This window comes from Ictalurus furcatus, chromosome 3 (assembly GCF_023375685.1).
Source record: "Ictalurus furcatus strain D&B chromosome 3, Billie_1.0, whole genome shotgun sequence".
NCBI lineage: Eukaryota > Metazoa > Chordata > Actinopteri > Siluriformes > Ictaluridae > Ictalurus > Ictalurus furcatus.
In genome coordinates this window covers 27,399,927-27,422,917 of record NC_071257.1, presented here as the reverse complement: position 1 = coordinate 27,422,917, position 22,991 = coordinate 27,399,927, and the positions used below count along the sequence as shown (strand labels likewise).

At 37.0% G+C, this 22,991-nt stretch overlaps 1 protein-coding gene across 2 annotated transcripts in view; it reads left to right on the top strand.

The window, feature by feature from the left end:
* Nucleotides 1–21,981, top strand: part of rgs17 (regulator of G protein signaling 17) — a 29,227-nt gene extending 7,246 nt beyond the window's left edge. The window contains exons 1-5 of one of the 2 annotated variants that reach the window (XM_053621826.1): nt 11,621–11,652; nt 14,543–14,673; nt 19,373–19,447; nt 19,807–20,038; nt 21,519–21,981. In XM_053621826.1, the coding sequence (XP_053477801.1) occupies nt 11,641–11,652; nt 14,543–14,673; nt 19,373–19,447; nt 19,807–20,038; nt 21,519–21,704 (636 nt within the window). In that variant the 5' untranslated portion in view covers nt 11,621–11,640 and the 3' untranslated portion in view covers nt 21,705–21,981. Of the gene's footprint in view, nt 1–11,620; nt 11,653–14,542; nt 14,674–19,372; nt 19,448–19,806; nt 20,039–21,518 lie in introns of those variants that run through there. The other variant, XM_053621827.1, reaches the window with a different exon arrangement.
* Nucleotides 21,982–22,991: the final 1,010 nt, after the last annotated feature.

Sequence of the window (22,991 nt, the reverse complement as noted above, 5' to 3'; positions counted from 1 at the left end):
GTGTATAGTGTGTAGTGTAGACAGTATTTTCAGTAATGTCTGTTCAGGAGTCTTACATGAAGCTGTACTGTTTAGGCATGTTGTAATATTCCACATTATTTCTCCTAGTGACTTGGGAAGAGTAGCTCTCAGCATCTTACTGCCACTGGTGAAACTGATTAATGTCACAGTTGTTGAATTTTCATCCAAACAGCTGAAATGAGTAATTAAATTTCTATATTAAAACACAAATGATATTTTTGTAGACTTGTTAGAATAGTATTCTATTATATTAATGTACATGCACAATCCATATAAAACCTGCTGTTATTTGGAATTCACTATGTTAGTAAATTCAGATTTCTGGCTCAATTTTATACTTTAGAAAATTTGCAAATAGAATATGTGGCATAAATAATACTTTATTCATAAAATTATTCCTGAAATGGTAACACTAACTGGATTATTGGATTAAAAAAACTGTTCTTATAGCAAAAATAATGTACTATAGGTGCCCAATATATTATCACAACATTGCAATCATTGCAATAAGAAGCATTAATATGAGCATTTTAACAAACCAAAGTTATTGTATTATGTTTGGTACCTAACTAAGACGTTTTTGGCTATATCATACCAATACAATCTACAACAACCAGTGCTAAATATTACATTGCAAGACCATTTTTTGTTAAGTTAAAGGCTGCAAGGATTAATTGAAAATGTTGATTATGAAAAAGTATCAACATGGGTTTGTATAATAGTAGTGTAAGAATGTATGGACCTCTATTGCTGTGTAGAATGTAATAGCATTGTAAAGCCACTGGGGGCAGCAGCAGGACTGACACTACTGCACCACATAGCACTGTGCGCAAAGAGGTTTTCAGGCCCAACACTGACTACGTTTACATGGACAGCAGTAATCTAATTATTGACCTTAATCTGAGTAAGATAATAATGTGATTAAGGTGTTTACATAAGTCGCTTTTAGAATACTCCTGTCATGTTCCGTTTTACATGTTCTAGAACATAATTAGATTAACAGCCCGCGTCATTACGTCGCCGTCCGACGTCCCTCCAGAATTTCACGTATCAACGTACAGTTCGTCTTCGTTATGGTACCGTATACAGTTTTGGGTGTATTTATTTAATTTTTTTTACGAACGCTTTAAGTGCAGTTAATTATTTGTCATGCTGTACGTGCAAATAGACAACTGCTTGACCGAGATACATGTATTTTTCCCCACTACAGGCCTATAGTAGGCAAGTATGTGGTTTGGGACGCAGCCGAACTCTCTTGTTCGCCGTAAAATGTAAGACTGCCGTGTGTGATCGTGTCCTGTCGCAAAATGCGGTGAAAACTCTCACACGACGTTCATAATGTGATTAAGGTGTTTACATGTCTGTAATACATGTCCATAATGCGACTAAAACAGGAGTACTCCACCTGTCTTAATTCGATTAGTGCTTACTTCGAGTATGACCTTAATTAGATTAAGGTAATTAAAAATTGCTGTTTACATGGTAGTTTCTTAATCAGAGTATGATCTTAATCGGGTTAAGAGTGGATTATTGTTGTCCATGTAAACGCACTGACTGTTAATGCCACTTTAAAGAACAAACAAACAAAAAACAACAACAGATTGACTGATTTGAATGGAACTGAAAAAGTAAAGCCTAAAACACTGGTAGTGATCACTCAAATAAGTCAAATCATGGTGCAATTCCTTCTTTGCAAAAACATTTCATAGCAACACATTGATGAGATTCACGAGCATTAAAAATGAAAGCACCTCCTGCTTGGGTAATGAAATCCATTTAAATGCATAGATTTCAAGTTTCTTGTGCTTTTATTTTAAAATAAATTCCTTAGCAAATTCCTTATTTGGAATTTAAAATAATTATAACAGGGAGTAGAGATCATTTAGAGTTAGCCCTAGAGGAGAAAGTCAGTAGAGTAACAAGATGTTAAATGTTCAGAAATGTTTTGTTTCACATTAAATGATTGAAGTAAAATGCCAAATGATATTTGTTAAAGCATTTCTAATTTATAAGCCACTTTTAAGACAATGAATTGATTATCTGTTGATTAATTCACATGTCTAATCAATTATTATAAAAAAATCTATGTTATATTTTTTTTCATCTGTTACAACACCCCTAAATGTTATTGTGCTACACTACAAAAGAAATAATTCATGCTGGTGCATCGTATGTCATAACTAGTTTGCACAAACTTGCTAAAATGTCAGTTTAATTAGTTATTTTGTCATAGTTGTAGAATTTGGATTCTACAAAGGAGTAGAGAAGACTTTTTCACGTTCCCCTAAAATACAGAGTATTTTTTAAAGATGATTGAAAATGAATTAATCGGCACGTGTTGATTGTAGCTGTTGTTTCATCAATATCCACAATCTGCCTTTATCAGAGTGACATATTCATCCTGCTACGTTTGCAGAGAGGGCTGAGATGCAGTTTAGTCAGATGAAATTAGTAGCTAATACGAAAGAGAAAGATGTTTTCAGAATAAGATTGTATCTATGTCATTTGTGGGATGATTTTTCCGGAGTTCGTCGCTGTTGCTTGGCTGTAGTTATTAAACACTAATGTGGCACCACGGCTTGATTAATCATGTTGTGTGTCGAGTAAACAGGAGGTCCCGGGTTTATTTTGTCCCTTTCATTCTTACATTCTTTTATATTTATGTTGTGCATCTTTTGAAAGTCTTAAAATCTTGTTTTATTATATTACTGTAGAGACATATTTTTATTTTAGGTAACATAAAAAAAATAGAAGAGCTCTAATCCTAGTCACATCAAATGAATCATCTGTTAAAGAACTTGCAAATGATTTACTTTAACCAATTTCCCATCACTGTAGGGAAAACATGACAGTAACTGCACTATTAATTCGTTTACATGTTGCTCCAGCTTCTGTATTTTGTTTTTATCTCGAAACTCATCAGGATCAAATGCACGTTTTTGTCTTTTTTTTTTATATACATATAAAATTTGTGTGCTTTTTAACAAAGAAACACACAAAAAAGTGTAGCTTCTTCACTTTCCATCCATCACTTTGCCATGATCATTCAAAGTTCTGTCTGCGATGTGGTATTTCTCCCATAGTGTTGCGGCCCTCCCTCGTGTTTTCTATCAGTCACGTTTAAGTTCACGTGACCTCATTGCAAAACAGTCTGTATACGAATCCTATACAGTGGATACAAAAAGTTTACACACCCCTGTTAAAATTGCAGGTTTTTGTGATGTAAAAAATGAAACCAAGATAAATCATGACAGATCTTTTTTCTACCATTAATGTGACATCGCAGCCAACAAAATTCATGTGAAAAGCGATGCTCAATGAAACGATGAGATCTCGTACATGCTTTGTAAGCTCTTTGTGGACCATGGCTTCAGCAGCCGGATAAAACTAAGAGATATCCATCCATCCATCCATCCATCTTCTATACCGCCTAATCCTTTTCAGGGTCATGGGGAAACCTGGAGCCAATCCCAGGGAGCATCGGGCACAAGGCAGGGTACACCCTGGACAGGGTGCCAATCCATCGCAGGGCACAATCACATACACACATCCACACACCCATTCATACACTAAGAAGATATCAAGAAATGTAAATCTTACAGAAACAGCTGATCTTTATTTGGGGTTAATCAGAATCACTTCATTGATGACAGGTGTATGATAATTACTCTTGAACATGAGTTTGAATGTTATTGGTTCATTCTGAGCAGTCACATGACTTGTTATAAAAGGATGTGTGCACTTCTGCAACCAGGTTACTGTAGGTTTTTTTGTTTTTCCTAAACAGTTTGTATTTGGTTTGCAATTGAGTTTTGTTGAGTGCTATATCACATTAAAGGTGGAAAAAAGGTCTTTCATGATTTATCATGGTTTCATTTTATTTTACATCACAAAAACCCTGCAGTTTTAACAGGGGTGTGTGCAATTTTTTTTATTATTATTATTTTTTTTTTAATTTAAATATCCACTGTATGTTGCAAGTGGTATCAGTCAGTCTGTTTTATTAAAAGTGTTTAGACCACTTATATATTTGTGGTGCAATACTATTAGCACTGCTGCCCCTACAGTAACAACACAGGCCACAATATGGTATCTCACTATGCATTTATTAATGTTTTGAGCCCAAAAGTCGAGCAGTGTCCTGCTAACCTTATCCATGTAACCGAAAAATGCAGCATCATTTACATGTAATTAGCCTTCTCCTAACAAAATTATTTCTTTATCAGTGTTCAGTAACTGCTTTATCCTGGTCATGGTTGCGTTGGATGCACACCACAGCTACCTGGGAGGCAGAACAGAAATACACTCTGGATCACAAAAAAAGCAACAAAAACCAAAACAAAGACACATGTACACATTCACCCAAGAAACCCATGTGAGTAGGAGAGTACCGATAGGAAACGTGAACAGTGCAAATTCTTGTACTGTTTGCTATTGTAAACAATCACATGGTATACAGGGTTTAATCCTGCTGGGTTTTAGTGGAATGGTTTGTGTATGAGAATATCTGTTACTAAGTGTAAGGCACATTTCTTGTATGGAAAGTCACCTAGGTTTTTATTGTCATTAAATTTATATACACATATACACAATGAAAGTGCCTCTGGGATCACAGTACAGCATAAAAGTCAATATTTGGCTCTGTGCACAGGAGTACATAAATAGTGTGACAAGTTGACCACAATACATTAAATAGACACGAGCTAACAAAGAGGAGCAACAGTCAAAAGTCAAAGAACGTGTAAGATTTGATTTTTTTCCTAAACATTGTTATTAACTGAAATAGTTGTGACTCATATCTGGATATAAAATTTTTAGGAGAAGATCACGTTTCCTGTAGTTTCCTATCGGTACTCTCCTACTCATACGGGTTTCTTCTCATTTTCCAAACACATGCCACGAGGTGGACTGGCTGCTCTAACTTTCCACAAAGTGTGAATGTGTACATGTGTCTTTGTTATGTTTTTTGTTGTTTTTTTGTGATCCAGAGCGTATTTCTGTTCTGCCTCCCATGTAGCTGTGGTGTGCATCCAACAACCAGAATAAAGCAGTTACTGAAGACTGATAAAGAAATCATTTTGTTAGGAAAAGGCCAGCATACAGCACGTCTGCCTCTTTTGGAGCCTCAATCAGAGACGATGACTTAAGTCAGTGGCATACAGTATCTCACAAAAGTGAGTACACCTCTCACATTTTTGTAAATATTTGATTATATCTTTTCATGTGACAACACTGAAGAAATGACACTTTGCTACAATGTAAAGTAGTGAGTGTACAGCTTGTGTAACACTGTAAATTTGCTGTCCCCTCAAAATAACTCAACACACAGCCATTAATGTCTAAACCACTGGCAACAAAAGTGAGTACACCCATAACTGAAAATGTCCAAATTGGGCCCAATTAGCCATTGTCCCTCCCCGGTGTCATGTGACTTGTTAGTGTTACAAGGTCTCAGGTGTGAATGGGGTGCAGGAGTGTTAAATTTGGTGTCATCGCTCTCACACTCCCTCATACTGGTCACTGGAAGTTCAACATGGCACCTCATGGCAAAGAACTCTCTGAGGATCTGAAAAAAAGAATTGTTGCTCTACATAAAGATGGCCTAGGCTATAAGAAGATTGCCAAGACCCTGACACTGAGCTGCAGCACAGTGGCTAAGACCATACAGCGGTTTAACAGGACAGGTTCCACTCAGAACAGGTCTCGCCATGGTCGACCAAAGAAGTTGAGTGCACGTGCTCAGCGTCATATCCAGAGGTTGTCTTTGGGTAATAGATGTAGGAGTGCTGCCAGCATTGCTGCAGAGGTTGAAAGGGTGGGGGGTCAGCCTGTCAGTGCTCAGACCATACGCCGCACACTGCATCAAATTGGTCTGCATGGCTGTCGTCCCAGAAGGAAGCCTCTTCTAAAGATGATGCACAAGAAATCCCGCAAACAGTTTGCTGAAGACAAGCAGACTAAGGACATGGATTACTGGAACCATGTCCTGTGGGCTAATGAGACCAAGATAAACTTATTTGGTTCAGATGGTGTCAAGCGTGTGTGGCGGCAACCAGGTGAGGAGTACAAAGACAAGTGTGTCTTGCCTACAGTCAAGCTTGGTGGTGGGAGTGTTATGGTCTGGGGCTGCATGAGTGCTGCCGGCACTGAGGAGCTACAGTTCATTGAGGGAACCATGAATGCCAACATGTACTGTGACATACTGAAGCAGAGTATAACACACCACCAAGACGACCACTGCCTTGCTAAAGAAGCTGAGGGTGAAGGTGATTGACTAAACCCTATTGAGCATCTGTGGGGCATCCTCACATGGAAGGTGGAGGAGCACAAGGTCGCTAACATCCACCAGCTCCATTGATGTCATCATGGAGGAGTGGAAGAGGACTCCAGTGGCAACCTGTGAAGCTCTGGTGAACTCCATGTCCAAGAGGGTTAAGGCAGTGCTGGAAAATAATGGTGGCCACACAAAATATTGACACTTTGGGCCCGATTTGGACATTTTCACTTAAGGGTGTACTCACTTTTGTTACCAGCGGTTTAGACATTAATGGCTGTGTGTTGAGTTATTTTGAGGGGACAGCAAATTTACACTGTTACACAAGCTGTACACTCACTACTTTACATTGTAGCAAAGTGTCATTTCTTCAGTGTTGTCACATGAAAAGATATAATCAAATATTTACAAAAATGTGAGAGGTGTACTCACTTTTGTGAGATACTGTGTATATATGATAGAGAGATATGTATGAATATATATATATATATATGTGTGTGTGTGTGTGTGTGTGTGTGTGTGTATATAGATAGATATATGAGAGAGATAGATGGATAGATATACATAGTAAATGGAAAATTATCTAATTTATTTCAAACTAAGGTTATTGTTTTTTTTTTGTTTTTTTTAGCATGGACTTGTGTAGAAGGTCAAAAATAGTAACGGTGCATTCTGTAGCAAACAGTGCAGACAAAGTTTCTTATAAATGAAGGATATTTATATAAAGGATATTTAAAAGAACCATTGTTTGCCCTATTTGTTGTACATGGTTCTGATACTATATTTGCACAACTTAATGAACCCTTATTTCTCGACAGAGTAAATTGTCATCGTGTCCTTTGTGATATGAAATGCCACCGCATCAGTAATTACATTCTCCTGGTGGCGCTTCTAGTCGTATTGAGCTAGAAAATATTTCAGCTAATGCTGCGTTTGACTCACGGTTGCAACTTGTAATTCCCAACCTCCAACCAGTGAAAGCCAAACTTGAAACTCCTTCACGTCAACTTGGAGTAGTCTTCTCAACTTGAGTTTCTTCCCCGTTTAAAGGGTGACATCAACTTAACATGGCTGCTCAGAGAATCAGCAGTAACCACACCAGCACTGCTTGCTTTAGATCACTCATCACAGTTAAGCTAGGTTGTTGTTAATAAAAGACAAACATGGAGGCATCCATTTTTTCAACTTGGTCCATCAAAGGTGGAAAATGACATAATTCCAACTGGCGAATTACCACTTAAGTGGCAGTGTCGAATGCAGCATGTGTGCACGGTAAGTCGACTGCAACATGTGTGACTTTTCAAACCCGTATTAACTCCATATCTCAGAAGTGATATTTCCACCTTTCTTTACTATGAGCTCAGTCCTCAGCGAAATGCTGCTTGTTTATCTTGGCGCTGCTTGGAGGCTGATAAGGCACGGGCTGTAGGAGTTAAGAAGGCTGTGTTTTCCCTTCATATTGGTTTAAAATCTTTAATAGAATTTTTAAATAAAAAAAAGTTATTTGTAGAATGTCAATAATCTCAAATAGAACATTATTGTGGAAAAAATTGTCTTTTTTTTTTTTTTTTGTCTGCTCCTCATTCAGATTATTAAAATTACCTATGTGTAGCCACTAAAGTTGCCATATTTTGTGAGTAGAAGCATCCGAGATGGGTTTTTGCTTGCATTTTCTTACACTAAACACTTGCATTTTAGCCCCCAAAAAATGGAATAAGATGTAACAAAAACAAGAGACAACTTTTAAATGAAAGAAGACTAATATGATGGTACAAGAATGAGAAGATGGATTTAAATAAAAATCTTGTATACATATATTGCCCATATATTGTTGCATGAATAGGCCTGGTAGTAATTATCACATGAACCATTGTACGTTTGGTGTTATTTTAACAATATGGCTTCAACCCTCATTATTTTGCAGCTTATCAAATAAAAGAAAAACTCTCCGCTCCTTATTTGTAACTCCCAAACGTCAGTATGAGTAGTGTGCAAGTCTGAATACAGATGTGTGCAGTGTCAGTGTTAACTCCTGACTACATGTGCATAACTTGACTCTATTGGTTAGTACATTGCTATTTAAACAGATACTCATTAGAACAAACACACTCATTCCTGGGTTTGAAATACATCTAAACCCCTCTTTTTATTAGGACAGGTATCTTAGAAGCTTCCTAATTATTGCAGCTACAAAAAACAAACCGAATACCACATACTAATAAATACTAATCTATTTTAAGCATTTTGTCAAAGCATTGATGCAGTTTATTGTTAATAAATGAATGTGAGATGGACTTGTTCTGCTTCACATGGGGTGCGTGTTGAAACATCTGTCTCAAGGGCGCTAACACTGTGCAGTCAGCCATCGCTGTGCTTTCTATCACTTACTGCTCTGGAATGTGTGTACAGTAAAGTGCACAGAACACTTCCATGGGGACTGTTGGGGAAAACAGGATAAAGGTACAAAAACACATACAAAGCTGTTTGACTATGCAGTTATAAAGATGTTCTTCAGACTTCCTGGAAACAAGCACAAATATAGCTGAAGCTGCAGTTGCCAAAGAACATGAACATTGTTGCTTAGTCCCAGCATGTGACAAACAAATACAGCAAATGTGGTGTCAGTACACAAAAGCTTTGCCAAAATATGACCTCAGTTATTGTTTCCAATAGCAACCCTCCAGTGAACAAAGAACACCAAAGTCCACATTACTAAGTTCATGGTCTTCTGTCCTGTTTGGCATCATCACCACTGTCACTGGTATATATAAAGGTATTACATATTAAAAGTCCTATTGGTTACGTATATCAGGCAACATCTGAATATCAAATTTGTTAATGATTTGAGAAAATTGTCAATAGTAGTGACAAATGTAAAAATTCTAGATGGTTCTGTATATAGTGGACCAGAATCTATGGGGCCAAAGGGGGCAACTCCCTATTAACAATGCCCATGGTTTTGGAATGGGATGTTCAACTACCACATATGGGTATGATGGTCATTTGGCCATAGAGTGTATGACACTGTTTCTTGCACTAGGATCACCAAAGAAATCGTATGAACAAAGAATCATGCTTTTTATGTCAAATGGCTTCAATTGCCTAAACAATTTTGATTATATTTTAATCAGATCACTAAAGTATAGTGACAGTACACCAAGTTTACTGTCAGTACATTAAATAACTATTGAGATATAGTTATTTAGATAATGAGATTCGAGTTTGTTGTCTTCCCTGTTAGTGGTCACTGCCATTAGTACTTCTTTTTCTACAATATGAGAAAAGACTGAAAGGTTATGGTTCAAGATGGTGGTCTTTGATAAAATCATAGTGATTTGACTTCTAGTCAGTTGGATTGTTGATTATCTGATAAATGTTTGCAGTTATATGTAGAACTGTATGTCCAACCTTGGCCAGTTTGTGGCACTAGAGGGTTTAAGGGGCACACCCAAAAAATAGGTAAAACTATGTATTTGGACTATTCCAAATCAACATGCTGGATGTTTTAAGACATGAGTGAATGGTTGTGTGATGTACCTTACAAGTATAATAATAATAATAATAATAATAATAATACAATAGGAACTTGAGCACCAGAGAATTTACTATGGGGAAACATCCTATATCATTCAGACAGACATCAATATAATAAAAAAAATAATAAGTAACTTTTGTGCAGACGTGTGACATATGTAGGCATTTTGGTGGCGTAGTTTGCATCTACGTGTCCCCTTAGAGGGAAGCTTCACTGCAAATCTTTACAGAGTTCTTCTGACTTAACACCTTTAACCTATGATAAAAGGTCTATGCTGATTGGGGGGGGGCGGGGGGTCTCTTCCAGGATGACTGTCCCCATCCACAGGGCACAAAGAATCACTGAATGGTTTGATGAGGCTGAAAATTGTATAAATCATGTGCTATGGCCTTCATGATGGCCTCACCAGATCTTAACCCAATTGAACACCTATGGAAGACTTTAGACTGACATGTTAGACAGCGTTCTCCACCACCATCATCCAGTGGGGATCATCCCTGGAGTACACTTCCAGAAATTTGTAGAATGCGTGTTAAGGCACATTTAAGCGGTTCTGGTGGCTAGTGGTGGCACAACACCTTATGAAAACACTTCTATATATGCGTGTAGTGTATCCATTATGTTTCATTTCAGTTAGACAGAACTGACGTCAAGGTAGTGTGGCAGGTAGTGTTGGTGCCTCATAGCTCCAGGGTTCCTGAGCTCTGGTCATGGTCTGTACAGAGTTTTGCATGTTCTCTGGTGATAGGTGAACTGGCTTCGGAAAAATGACCACTATGTGCAAATGAGTGTATGGGACTCTGGTTTAGGGTAAAGTGCTTACTGAAGATGATTGAATGCAAGACTGATGTCAACTGAATACAGGTCTGTCTTTCATAAGGTTTTTACATTTCTGTGTTTGCCTGTATGGGGGTTTGATTGTACCATGGATTGTGTCCCTGACTAAATTGTTAATTGGAAATAATGGTGCAATGATGAGCATACTGACATGCAGACTGTAAACCTGATACAAATAGGACTGTTTGCTACCTTTGTTTACTTTGTTTAGATCCTCGACAGTCTGTTAACAAATTAGGTTATTCACATCATAAATATGCCATAAAATCCACTTCCCGTTACTGGATACAAGGGACGAATCCAGTTGACCTGTGTTCCATATCGATATCTGGATGTATGGCAGTTTCACTTTGGAACTGAGTGTAGCGATACTCATGAAGTTGCACAATCCATGCACTCTGTTTTATTAAGTTGTCAAAAAAAAAAAAAAAAAATGACCCACTTGGATTTGAAATGAGTCCCAAATCATGGCGATGTATGCTAACCCAACACACATGGTGCTAATTCAGTTAGCCACACCCAACATTTTGAACCGTGGTTTAGAAAAGTACACAGAGGCTCTTTGTCCATTGGTTATTTTATAAGCTCTTGGTGAATTCTTAGACCACATGGATGCGGGGAAAAACTGAAAATGACAGACTGAAAGTACAGGTTAGAAACACACCACAGATGTCTTCTCAACCATTTATTATTGTTTTCTCTCACCCACTGAGCGCTTACTCTTTTGCATGTTTCCCAAAGTAGTTGATGAGTACAACAGGCATAAACAAAGGAGTTCCTCACCATGTTTTGCATCAATATGCATGTTTTCCACTGCCTAACTGGTGCTGGTCATGCTTTGCATGTCCACTTTTAATGACATGAACAAAAGTTGTAATACACAACAAAAAGGTGCTCGTTTAGCTGACCTTTGATTGCTGCTCTTGGATCACTGTGAGAAATGCACTGTATTGTCAGGCTTGAAGACAACATTATGGATTTGCGGGTAAGACTATCATACCATTTTACATTATGTTGTATTCTACTGCACTGTATTCTTATTATTGTTATTATTAATGTTATTGCAGTAATTATTGACAAACAATACTATACAATGCGTACTTGTATTTATTTGAACTGAATATCTTTGTACAGAAGACACATTCTCAGTGGTTCTCTCACCCATGAAATTTTTGTTGAGCTTTTTTTCTTTTAACTTAAATTAAACTTTTCTCAATTACTCATTTAAACAGAATGACAAGCAAAAGATGTTTGTTAAAATATATATATATATATATATATATATATATAAGCATGAGACTTGCAAGCTTATAAAGAAAAGATAAATGTAGATCATTTAACCTTGAATTCACACCAACTTGAACGAGGTCATGAGGCCGTGTGTGTATATGGTATGAATTGGTCTTGAAGATTCCTTGGATTTTCTCTTTGATAAAACAGTTAAAATTTCTGTGAAGGATCATGCAACAAACGGTTTCTCTTTCACACAAGGTTTCAAGTAAAATTGTTTATTAACCATCGAAAGAACTCTGTACACTGACAGAGGTATCTCAGTAGTCTGGTGATTGAAAGGTTGAGTTCAAATCCCATCACTGCCACAAAGTCAATACTGAGTCTTTGATTAAAACCCCTAACCCTCAATTCCTTCGACTGCATCATTTCTTTATAGAAAGCCGAATGAATCAGTAAACAAACATGAAAGTGTGTCTCAAGTGGGGGAGTGACATTAAAAATGTTATATACAGATAAATTGACAACAAATCATAAAATAAAATATGTAAGTCATGAAGGCCATGAAGTTTTCTTTTGAACTGTAAACAGCTTCCGATTTGCATGCAGAACTGAAAAGTTATACGAGCAGGAAAGCTTTAATGGCTAATGGGTTTGTTAAGGCGTTGATGTGTTTCTCAAATGAGTGGTACTATTCAGAAAGGCTGAGCAATATGACAAAAATATCATATCACGATATATCATTTAACAAAATGTCTGCAAAACAGTAGTGAAATAAACAAAAAAACTTTTCTTTAATGCCTACAAAAACAAAGAAGAAAAGTGTATCAGGTAATCATTTATTACAATATCGATATTTTAATTTTTTAATATATATATAAATAATATGATATACAATATGATATGCAATATATGATATATAATATATGATATACAATGTGTGTATGTGTGTGTGTGTGTGTGTGTGTGTGTGCATATATGTGTATATATATATATATATATATATATATATATATATATATATATATATATATATATATATATATATATATATATATATATATATATACATACACACACACACACACACGCGCGCGCGCGCACACACGCACACATGCATGCACATAGACGCGTGCACGCACACACACACCTTATACTCTGAATACAAGCATTAGTTTAAATTCACTGATATGGTGGCAGACCAAAAGATTTATTAAAAGCATGAACACTTGAATAATTATTAGTGACATTAGGCTACATTTAGCTGACAGGACACGGGCTGAATGGCGATGCATGGTGGCCCATTAGGAGATAGTTTATAACATTGCAATGTGTTAGCGTCATTAACAAATAACAGGCTATCGCTAACATTACATGGAGCATAACGTTAGCTGGTTTCACGGCCACAATGCCACCTGCCTCAAACAAATATGATATAGGACCCGTCTTTCAGGTGCTTCGCCAAATTCCAGGTGTTTCCTCGCTTTGTTTGAAATGAACGATAGCATCGGTTGCACACCGGAAACCGATACTAGCTTTCCTCTCTTTTCCTCTCAACGAGTCGGGGCGGAGCTAAACTTGTTAAGCTAAGCTAATCTTCTGTAGTTTTTCCAGTGTGCTTGTAGGCGTTCTTTTCTTCTTCCCCACTTGTGGACCGACTAAAACACTTGCGCGTATTTGCTGCCCCCATCAGGTCCGGAAGAATCACAACCACGGTACTTTCGTTACCAACGGTACTGCAGAAAAACAAGAGCCGTCACATTTTAAGAATGTTTGTACCGACTTGGTACCGAAGTATCGGTTCTCGTAACATCCCTAATGTGTATCTAGTTTAAAATACATTTATGAAAGCATATGAGTTTGAAATATTAAAATTCCAATAAAAATACACACCTTTTGCAAAATGTATGCTGTTTGCATTAACACAGACAAAATGATTTTAAAAAATGTCCATAAGGATGCACAAGTATTAAACAAAGCATATTTAGATTTCCACTGTTCCTCCCTTTATTTTTAAAGCCCCAGTGGCCAATAGGATTTCAGCAATTTCCATGATCTGTTACTATTTTCAGGTTAATTTGATTTGCATCATGCATGCCATCCTGTTGAATAAAAATAAAGGAATCCGATAAAGCAGCGTCATGGAGCTGAAACTTATGTGGTTCTGCCAGGTAACCTGAACAAACCAGAGTGTTAGATGAATAAACTTTGAACATGTTACTGCATTGTTGAAGTAGAAAATATGAAGTTGGAATTGTTTTGTAGAGTTTTTGTAAAGAAAACTTGAAATCACATTAAAACGTATAACCTTTTGAAACTTTTCTTGGTCTTCGCTGTATTCACGAAGACTCAAAGCCCAATGATTTGATTCAAAATTACTTGAATAATAAGTGTTCAGACATTCAGAAATTTGCAAACCATGCCTTTTCCTGGAGCACACATTAACTTGCCAGTGACTATGACCTTCGAATTCTGAGGTTCTGTAAAAATTGAATGTCTAACATTTGTAATACTAAACTCACATTATTAAAATCTATTTATTTGTTTTTACAATATTTGATCTCAGTTAAGTCTTTTCTTAGTTAATATTAAATGTTGCTCACTTGTGATAAGTTTAACCGAAGGTTGTCCTGATGTTTGTTTAGCCGCAGAACGTGAGCGGAGTTGAGATGAGGAAACAGCAGCAGGCCCACATTGAAGGACCCCCTCAGGCCCCCGGGCACCCGAGACCGAACACCTGCTGTCTGTGCTGGTGCGGCTGCTGCAAATGCCTCTGGTAGGTCATGTTGTATTACAGGAAAAAATGTTGGATAAAACTATTAGTTGCTATGTGTATTGTGGCTATTGTAGCTGTTTGCAGCTTCCACTGGTATTTTAGCCATTACCATTACCAACTCTTTATCAGATCCTGGATATAATTCCAGTACAGGGCATGACATACTGTATTCCAACTGGGATGCATCAATACCATTTTTTTATTTATTATTTTTATCCCATCCCCCTAAACCGAGTACTAGAATTTGGGTTTTTGTTTTTTTGGTAAATACCAATTCTTATACTGATGCAAAAATGAGTAATCTACTTATATTAATCAGGATTGTCACAGAACATTTATTTCAGATCTGTTTACATTCCCCCCGGGTTAAAATAGTGGCCACACGTGTGTTTGTGCACTTAGGCTTCTGTGCCTGTTGTTTATTAGGTACAGTACACAGTGAAAGGAAACAAGGTCCCTCCTCCTCCAGGGCCATGGTGCTACATAAAACAACAACTGGACCGGTATCTGATATGATTATCTGTATTGATGCATCCCAGATTTAAACATTAATTAATAGTTAACAAGTGTGCATATACATAGATATTTAGAAATATTAGCAGCTTATTAATTCTTTATTCAGGGTTCTCATATACAGTATCTCACAAAAGTGAGTACACCCCTCACATTTTTGTAAATATTTGATTATATCTTTTCATGTGACAACACTGAAGAAATGACACTTTGCTACAATGTAAAGTAGTGAGTGTACAGCTTGTGTAACAGTGTAAATTTGCTGTCCCCTCAAAATAACTCAACACACAGCCATTAATGTCTAAACCGCTGGCAACAAAAGTGAGTACACCCCTACGTGAAAATGTCCAAATTGGGCCCAATTAGCCCGTCCCCCGGGTGTCTCCTGCCTCATGCCCCGAGTTCCCTGGGATGGGCTCTAGACTCCCTGTGACCCTATGTAGGATAAGCAATACAGAAAATGGATGGAATTTTCTATTTACATTTTTTTTTTTTTAACCCTTGTGCATCCTTATATACATTTTTGTCGTTTTCATTTTAGTTTTTTGTTTTTTTAGCATCTTGTCTGTGTTAACGCAGACAGCATAAATTTTGCAAAAGGTGTGTATTTTTATTGGAATTTTAATATTTCACCTTCATTTACTTTCATAAATCTGTTTTAATGTAGATACACAAAATAGTTACACTCAGGACCTTAAGGACAAAAATGTCCCCATTGAAAACCATTCAAACTGCAATATTTAATCTCCATGACGTTTAAGCATTAAATCATGCATTCTGTGTTAATAGGCTTTTATTTTGTTGACGAGGTTTCAAAACATTTATTTTTTTAAAGAATTTTCTGAAATGTGTACCATTTTTCTCAGGTTTAGCCTATGGGGAAATCAAAAATCCAGTATTTCAAAATATTAGAATAAAGAATTTATAGTACAGAAATGTCGACCTGAGTAGATCTCTGATCAGCTAATTAACTCAAAACACCTGCAAAGGTTTCCTGAGCCTTTAATCTCTCAGCCTGGTTCAGTACACACAACCACAATCCATTTTCAGATGAAAGTAAATTTTGCATTTCATTTGGAAATCAAGGTCCCAGAGTCTGGAGGAAGAGAGGAGAGCCACAGAATCTGAGTTGCTTGAAGTCCACTGTGAAGTTTCCACAGTCAGTGATGATTTGGGTTGCCATGTCATCTGCTGGTGTTGGTCCACTGTGTTTTCTCAAGTCGAGAATCAATGCAGCGTCTACCAGGAGATTTTAGAGCACTTCATGCTTCCATGCTGATTTCCTTTCCCAGCAGGACTTGGCACCTTCCCAACTACCAAAACTACTAGTAACTGGTTTGCTGACCTTGGCTTGCTAACTGGTTTGCTGACCATATTACTGTGCTTGATTGGCCAGCTAACTCGCCTGACCTGAACCCCATAGAGAATCTGTGAGAGAAAAATGAACATACAGAAAAAGTCAACTTTTCCACGATATTCAATTTTTTTCTGTACATGCTTGTCAGTGAAAGTGGAAAAACATATGTATATATAATATTTCTCTGACAGTTTTTTGGCATGGACATTTGGTAGTTTTAAAAAAATAAAAAATCTTACACTGCATAAAAATATGATGTTGTTAATCATTGACATTTCAAAGACTGTAATAAATAAAGAAAAAAAAATCTGCTTAGCATTTAGTATATGGAAAATAATGACTATTTTTCTTTTTTTCACTAAAAAAAAAAAAAAAAAACATCTGTAGCATTATGTAAACGAACCAGCATTTAAAGGGTTACAGTTGTGAAAATGAATGAATGTTTGGTAATTATTATTAGAACTGATGCTGGTTAAAAAAAAAAAAAATCGATGTCAGTGAAAGTGGAAAAAACAGTTTTTAACATGGACATTTTTGTCCTCTATGGAGCTATGTGTAACTTTTTTTTAATTGATGCACACGGGTTAAATATCTTATTTATTTATTTGTTTATTTATTTATGATATTTTAATTACTTTTCTATTTTTATACAGTATAGGGTTAATTCTAGCTTCTTTTCTGTGTATTTTAATTCCTGCACTCATGTGAACACAAATAACACAAGAAATAAAGAAAACATTGAGAAGCGTAGGTGGGCGGTGCAAACCTGTGGTTACAAGGTCAGGTTTCCACAACCATACCCTGTTATGCTCTGTATTTATCAGCTGTGTATTTCTGTCTCCACATCACATGCAAAACAGCTGTGTGGAACACTTTATATATTTAGAGTGCTCTCAGCATGTGCGGACCCCTCTGGCTAGCAGGCCCAATTATACTTACACAATAGAGACTTTGAGAAGCGAAAGGCAGCCTCTCTTGTCTATGAACCCAAAATAGAAAGTCTTGAATGGCTTTGGGAATTATCAGATCAGTTAGTTGAGAGAGAGAAAGTTGTTAGGGGGTTTTATAATCTTTTTCATACTGATCATTTGTCTGGGAATTGTTTACACTTTGGAGTTTCTAGTTAAAATTCTTTTGAAGAGACTTTGCCACAAAGGGAAATCCACTCTGAAAAACCCATCATTAGTCCTGCTGCTCTTAGGGCCATTAGCAACGTATCCAGAGTTCCTGTTCCTGTGTCTTCAGCGCATTCATTCAAATGTTGAAATCAAGCCACCTTCGTTAGATGAATGGATCTTTGTGTAGCCAAGCCTTACCTGTGTGATGAAAGGAACGACTGCTTTGCCTTCTACGTTATTCACCCTAGTGTAGCTAAATAGTCCATTAATTTAAGTGGAATAAGTGGAACTAAAATCATTTTTGAACTCTGCTGTTGTTAGATACATCTGTAGGATTTCTTTTCAGCTTTTCAGTACATCCCTGGGCCTGTAACATCATGCTAAAAAGAAACAATGTAGTATAGCTTAATTAACCTCAATTTCTTGGGAAATGTGGTACCCACATGTCTGACCACAGATTACTAGGAAAAGTTTTAGGCTATGATTTCAAATTCCACCCATGTGAATCAAATAATTATTGAATCATCAAATTATCTTTATCACGAAAAACAAAAATCTTGGCCATAACTAACATTCAGAATACACACTCCAAAAACCAAGAGCTGGATTTTTAATTAGCCTTTTTTTTTTTTTTTTTTTTTTTTGTAAAATTGCATTGATTATTTTTATTATTCTTGTGAATTAAATGTAATTATATAACATCACTGCTGAATGTGTTGATCAGTTTTCTATAACAGCAGGTCTGACCGTTTGGGCTGCAAGACAAATCACATGTTTATATTAATTACATTACGTTTAATTACGTTAATATCGTTTCTATAGTAACAACTCATTCACAGGGACCTGTTTGTATTGTGGATGATAAATATTATAATATAAAGAAATACCCTAAATCTTATAATAAATGGATAAACAAATGTACTTATATTTAACAAAGAAAAATGTATAACTGTTGATTATAAGTTTTCTTTAAGGAGACGTTTATTTAACATGTATGGGAAGAAGTCTTCAGTGTCATTGCTTTGTAACAGACGGTAAGTTTTCTTCCATGGGAAAGGACAGAGCACGTCCAGCTTCTCAGTACCTTGACAAACTGCAGGGTTATTTGTTTGTTTTTGTTTTGTCTTATTAACTTGAAGAGAAAGGAAAAAAGATGAGGTGAGGGAACAACGGTTTATAGCTGCTATATTGTGAATGATAACAGGAACAAACTCATCTCCACAATATTAAATGTAACTAAGAAATAACAAACAACTTGTCATCCATTAATAAACTGAAAATTGTAACCATGGACAGTTTCTGAGGTGTAAGATACATAAAATATTTTGGGAAATGCTGTTATAAGAAACCCTTGGTAACTCTGCTTTGTGTTAAGCTGCATCACATCACCCTTTTGTAGATTATTATAAGCAGCGTAAAATGCTAATCTAGCACTACAAGAAACACATGAATATGTCAAATGTTTATGCATGCATGCATGGTACAGACCGGGCATTTCCAGGATGTGTGATGTAGCATATGCCTGTATGAAAATGGCGCACGTGTCTGATACAAATCAGTCAGAGGATACAGATGTGTTCAAATCTGGAATGAAAATAAATTTCATTACTTGAAAAATAATGTGTGCCCTTTTCGTACTGGGTTATGATAGATTGGTTTTCTTCACAGAACTCAGTGCTTTTATTCAGCCCCATTTGTTCTTACCCTTTAGGAATGAAGAGAGTAGGGAACATCCCGAGCGGCAAACCTGTACAAAAATGGACAGCATAGAAGCGACAGAAGAACAGTAAGTAATCAGTAACTTTATTTTTAATCCTCCACTTAAGTCAACATGGACCAGGGGTCTATATGAGGGGTGGATGCAAGGTGATCCCATAGTATATTTGCAACAAAATAAATACATAAAAAATCAACAATCATCCTCCTTATTGTAAATAGTTGTTAATATTATTCATATTTTCATTTAAACATGCGTTTGCCTTAGGCATTAAATTATGCTTCTTTTATATAACACTTCTCAAAGGTCCTCATCCATTAAAGCTTAATATAGTTCTATTTCTATCCCTACAGTTTTTCCAAAAATGATCTATGTTATATTGCTTATTAAAGCCTTATTGCCTGTGTTGCTTTCCTCCCATGGTGAAGGCATCCCACACTGGATGAAGTTGTAGCCTGGGCACGAAGCTTCGAGCTCATGATGCGCTCCTCAGAGGGCAGAGACATTTTTAGGCAGTTCCTCAGGTCGGAATACAGTGAGGAGAACCTGATGTTCTGGATAGCCTGTGAGGAATTAAAGAAGGAAGCCAACCCAACAGCTATAGATGAGAAAGCAAGGATTATTTATGAAGATTACGTATCTATCCTGTCACCAAAAGAGGTAGTATATCAATACTTTTCAATACTTGTAAAGTCAGTATCAATACTTGTATTTTGTTATTCCGACTTGGATTGAGCTCGTCATTGCTGTTGTGTCTATAAAAGCTGCATGTATATAAACACCATCACTTGGATAGACGCTCTAATGGCACATCATTTCATTTCCTGACACATTCATTATACCTTACTGCAAAAGGTGTAGGTGTAAACAAAGCCTCTAATTGGTGTGATTGTTACATTCTGTTTCCAAGTCATTCGGATGAGAAACAGCTGTCTGAAATGCAGCTCTGGCAACAACTCAAGCTTTCTGACTTTTTCAATTTTAACTAGTGATTCCTCAATACTGCATTTTAGCATGTTGATGCACTGAATACACTCTTATACTGAAACATAGATGGTTGTAGTGCAAAGTCACAGTTCAGCAGATTGACTAATGATCAAGCCACAGCAATTTTAGGGTTGCCAGAAACCATCCCAAAGATGCAACCTGGACAAATTATTTTTTTCAACTCTAGGTGATTAAAAATGGCCCAAAGATGTTTGAACATATCAGCAATGACTAGTGTAGGTTGTTATATTGTGTTTGAACACCTACAGCGGTTTTTATTATTCACACTATATACTGTATTTTTTTTTATATATGTATTTAGTTTTTATATTTCATGCAATGGTGTTCTTTAACATTGTTTCTGAAAGTCCCCCCTCCCCACAATTTTTCAGTAGGTGAAATTTTAAATAGGACATAGTGACTAAAAATTATTATATAGACAGAGGCATTTGGTGTAGAAGCTATGCATTTTAACATCGGAATATGCTGCTACTCACGCAGAAATACACAAAAAGTACAGTCTAATTTTTCCCCAATAAAAACAGCAAATGAGCCAATCAACCTGTGAATCTAGAATGACTGACAGCTGCAAAGGTGTATTGAACTCTCTAATATTAACTGACACCCTAGAAGCCCCACCCCCTTCCCCCATCTCACATTAGTAATCTCTCGTCTCGATTTCTCCAAAAGAGGCAATGATGCCGTGGTCTCACTTTCTGTCAAGGTAAATGGAGAATGGTTTGAGTTTGTTAGTGTATATCAATCTGTGTATATTTGACTTAGCTAACATTAGACAAGTATATAGTTAACATCAATCACAGTGACACTAGCCAATCATGGCCGTCTGTGAGCTGATGCATGCGGAAGAGGGAGTATAGCATTTGTAGTATAGTAGAGTATAGTATGTTCTGCGAATTGGAGTGTGCGGATTGCGTGGACCTGACAAAATGACATGATGATCAGGATTACTGGTATTAAAACCTTGCACATTAATACAGAATGTAGTTATTGTGATGTGGTCACAGGTGTGCATATACAACAACATATACAATTTTACAACGGCTTTAAACATGGCTCAGCCAATCAGAAACAATCCATTTTATACTCTTTGTTAGTATATATGTAAGTGATCTAGACATGTTGTGTTTTGTAGGTCAGTTTGGATTCCCGGGTGAGGGAGGGCATCAACCAGAGCCTGGCAGAGCCCAGCAGCCTGATGTATGAGGAGGCACAGCTCCAGATCTACACGCTCATGCACAGAGACTCATTCCCACGTTTCCTCAACTCATCTGTTTACAGGGACCTCCTGGAACGAAAGAGAGCCTGCTTAGACACCTAAGGTTCCAGTCAAAAACTCGAGACAAAAAAAACATCCTAAGGTGCCACTACAGAAAAGTGTGAGGTTTCCTATACATAGAGCGAGTAGTTAAGCAATTCTTACCGTCCAGTAGTGAGCCCAAAGTTCACTTCCTGTTTAAGTGCCAATATGAGCTGCTCAGCCAACTGTGACAAAAAGAATTGTGTAAGGAAAACCATCCGAGCCCTACTTCCTGTTCTTTACCCCTCTCTCTCTCTCTCTCTCTCTCTCTCTCTCTCTCTCTCTCTCTCTCCCCCCTTTCACTTGCCTCGTGTTTGAGGACAGCTGAATAATGATCATTTATATGATTGGATAAGAGTTGTTACAACAGGTAACGCCTGACTTTGCATGATTCAAGATTTTGGAATTGGTTCTAGCTTTGACGTTTAACTCCTTGCGGGACTGCGGCGGTTTTCGAATAAGAAATGTACTTCTCATGCTGTCATGACGAGCGAGCCTTTAAAGCTCTGGTAAGCGAAGGGAAAATGTAGTTTTTCTGTTGGAAGCATTACCACTGTCATCCGTCTGCCCAATTTCTCGTCCGTCTTAACAACATTTTCACTGGGATATGTAAGGGCTAGTGTTGTGGTTGGGCAGCTAAACAAACCATGAACATGACTTTCCTCTGCAAAAATCACAATGCCTCTATATCAATTAAGGGCACAGAAGCTGCTGATGCTGACCAACAACCACAGTTAATTGTGCACGTCCTCCCAGGCCCTCCCAGTCCACCCGTCCCTGAGAGAAGCACAGGTACTGTATGCCACTCGTTGTAAGCATTGCTGGATTAAGAGTTTCGCTTGAAAATAAATCAGCAACATCTCAGAGGTACGTGAGAGAATTAGAATTGTCATTTACATTGAAATGCCTTTTTTTGTTGTTTTTTTTTAAACCAAGTCTTAAGGTTTTGAACACTGCCTTGTTTTTAAAGGCTTCACTGTATTTGAAATAATGACTTATGTCTTTGTTCAGGCACTGCACAATGACACATTTTCTCAGAGGTGATGTTAAGTAACATGCTTCTGGATTTAATATAAAAGGTTTTTTTGTGGACTGATGTGTATTGATGGTTAGATGATTATATATGTAGGCTTCATGGACTTGTCTGTATGACGCTCAAGGAGCATTTTGACTGTTGGCCGCTTTGTGGTAATAGTGTTTTAAAGAGGCCACCAGGAGCAGTGCACATCCTGTTAGCATGCATTTATGTGTTTGTGCACTGAACGTGTCAGAATACACAATCCGAATAACCACTACGGATGAAATTGC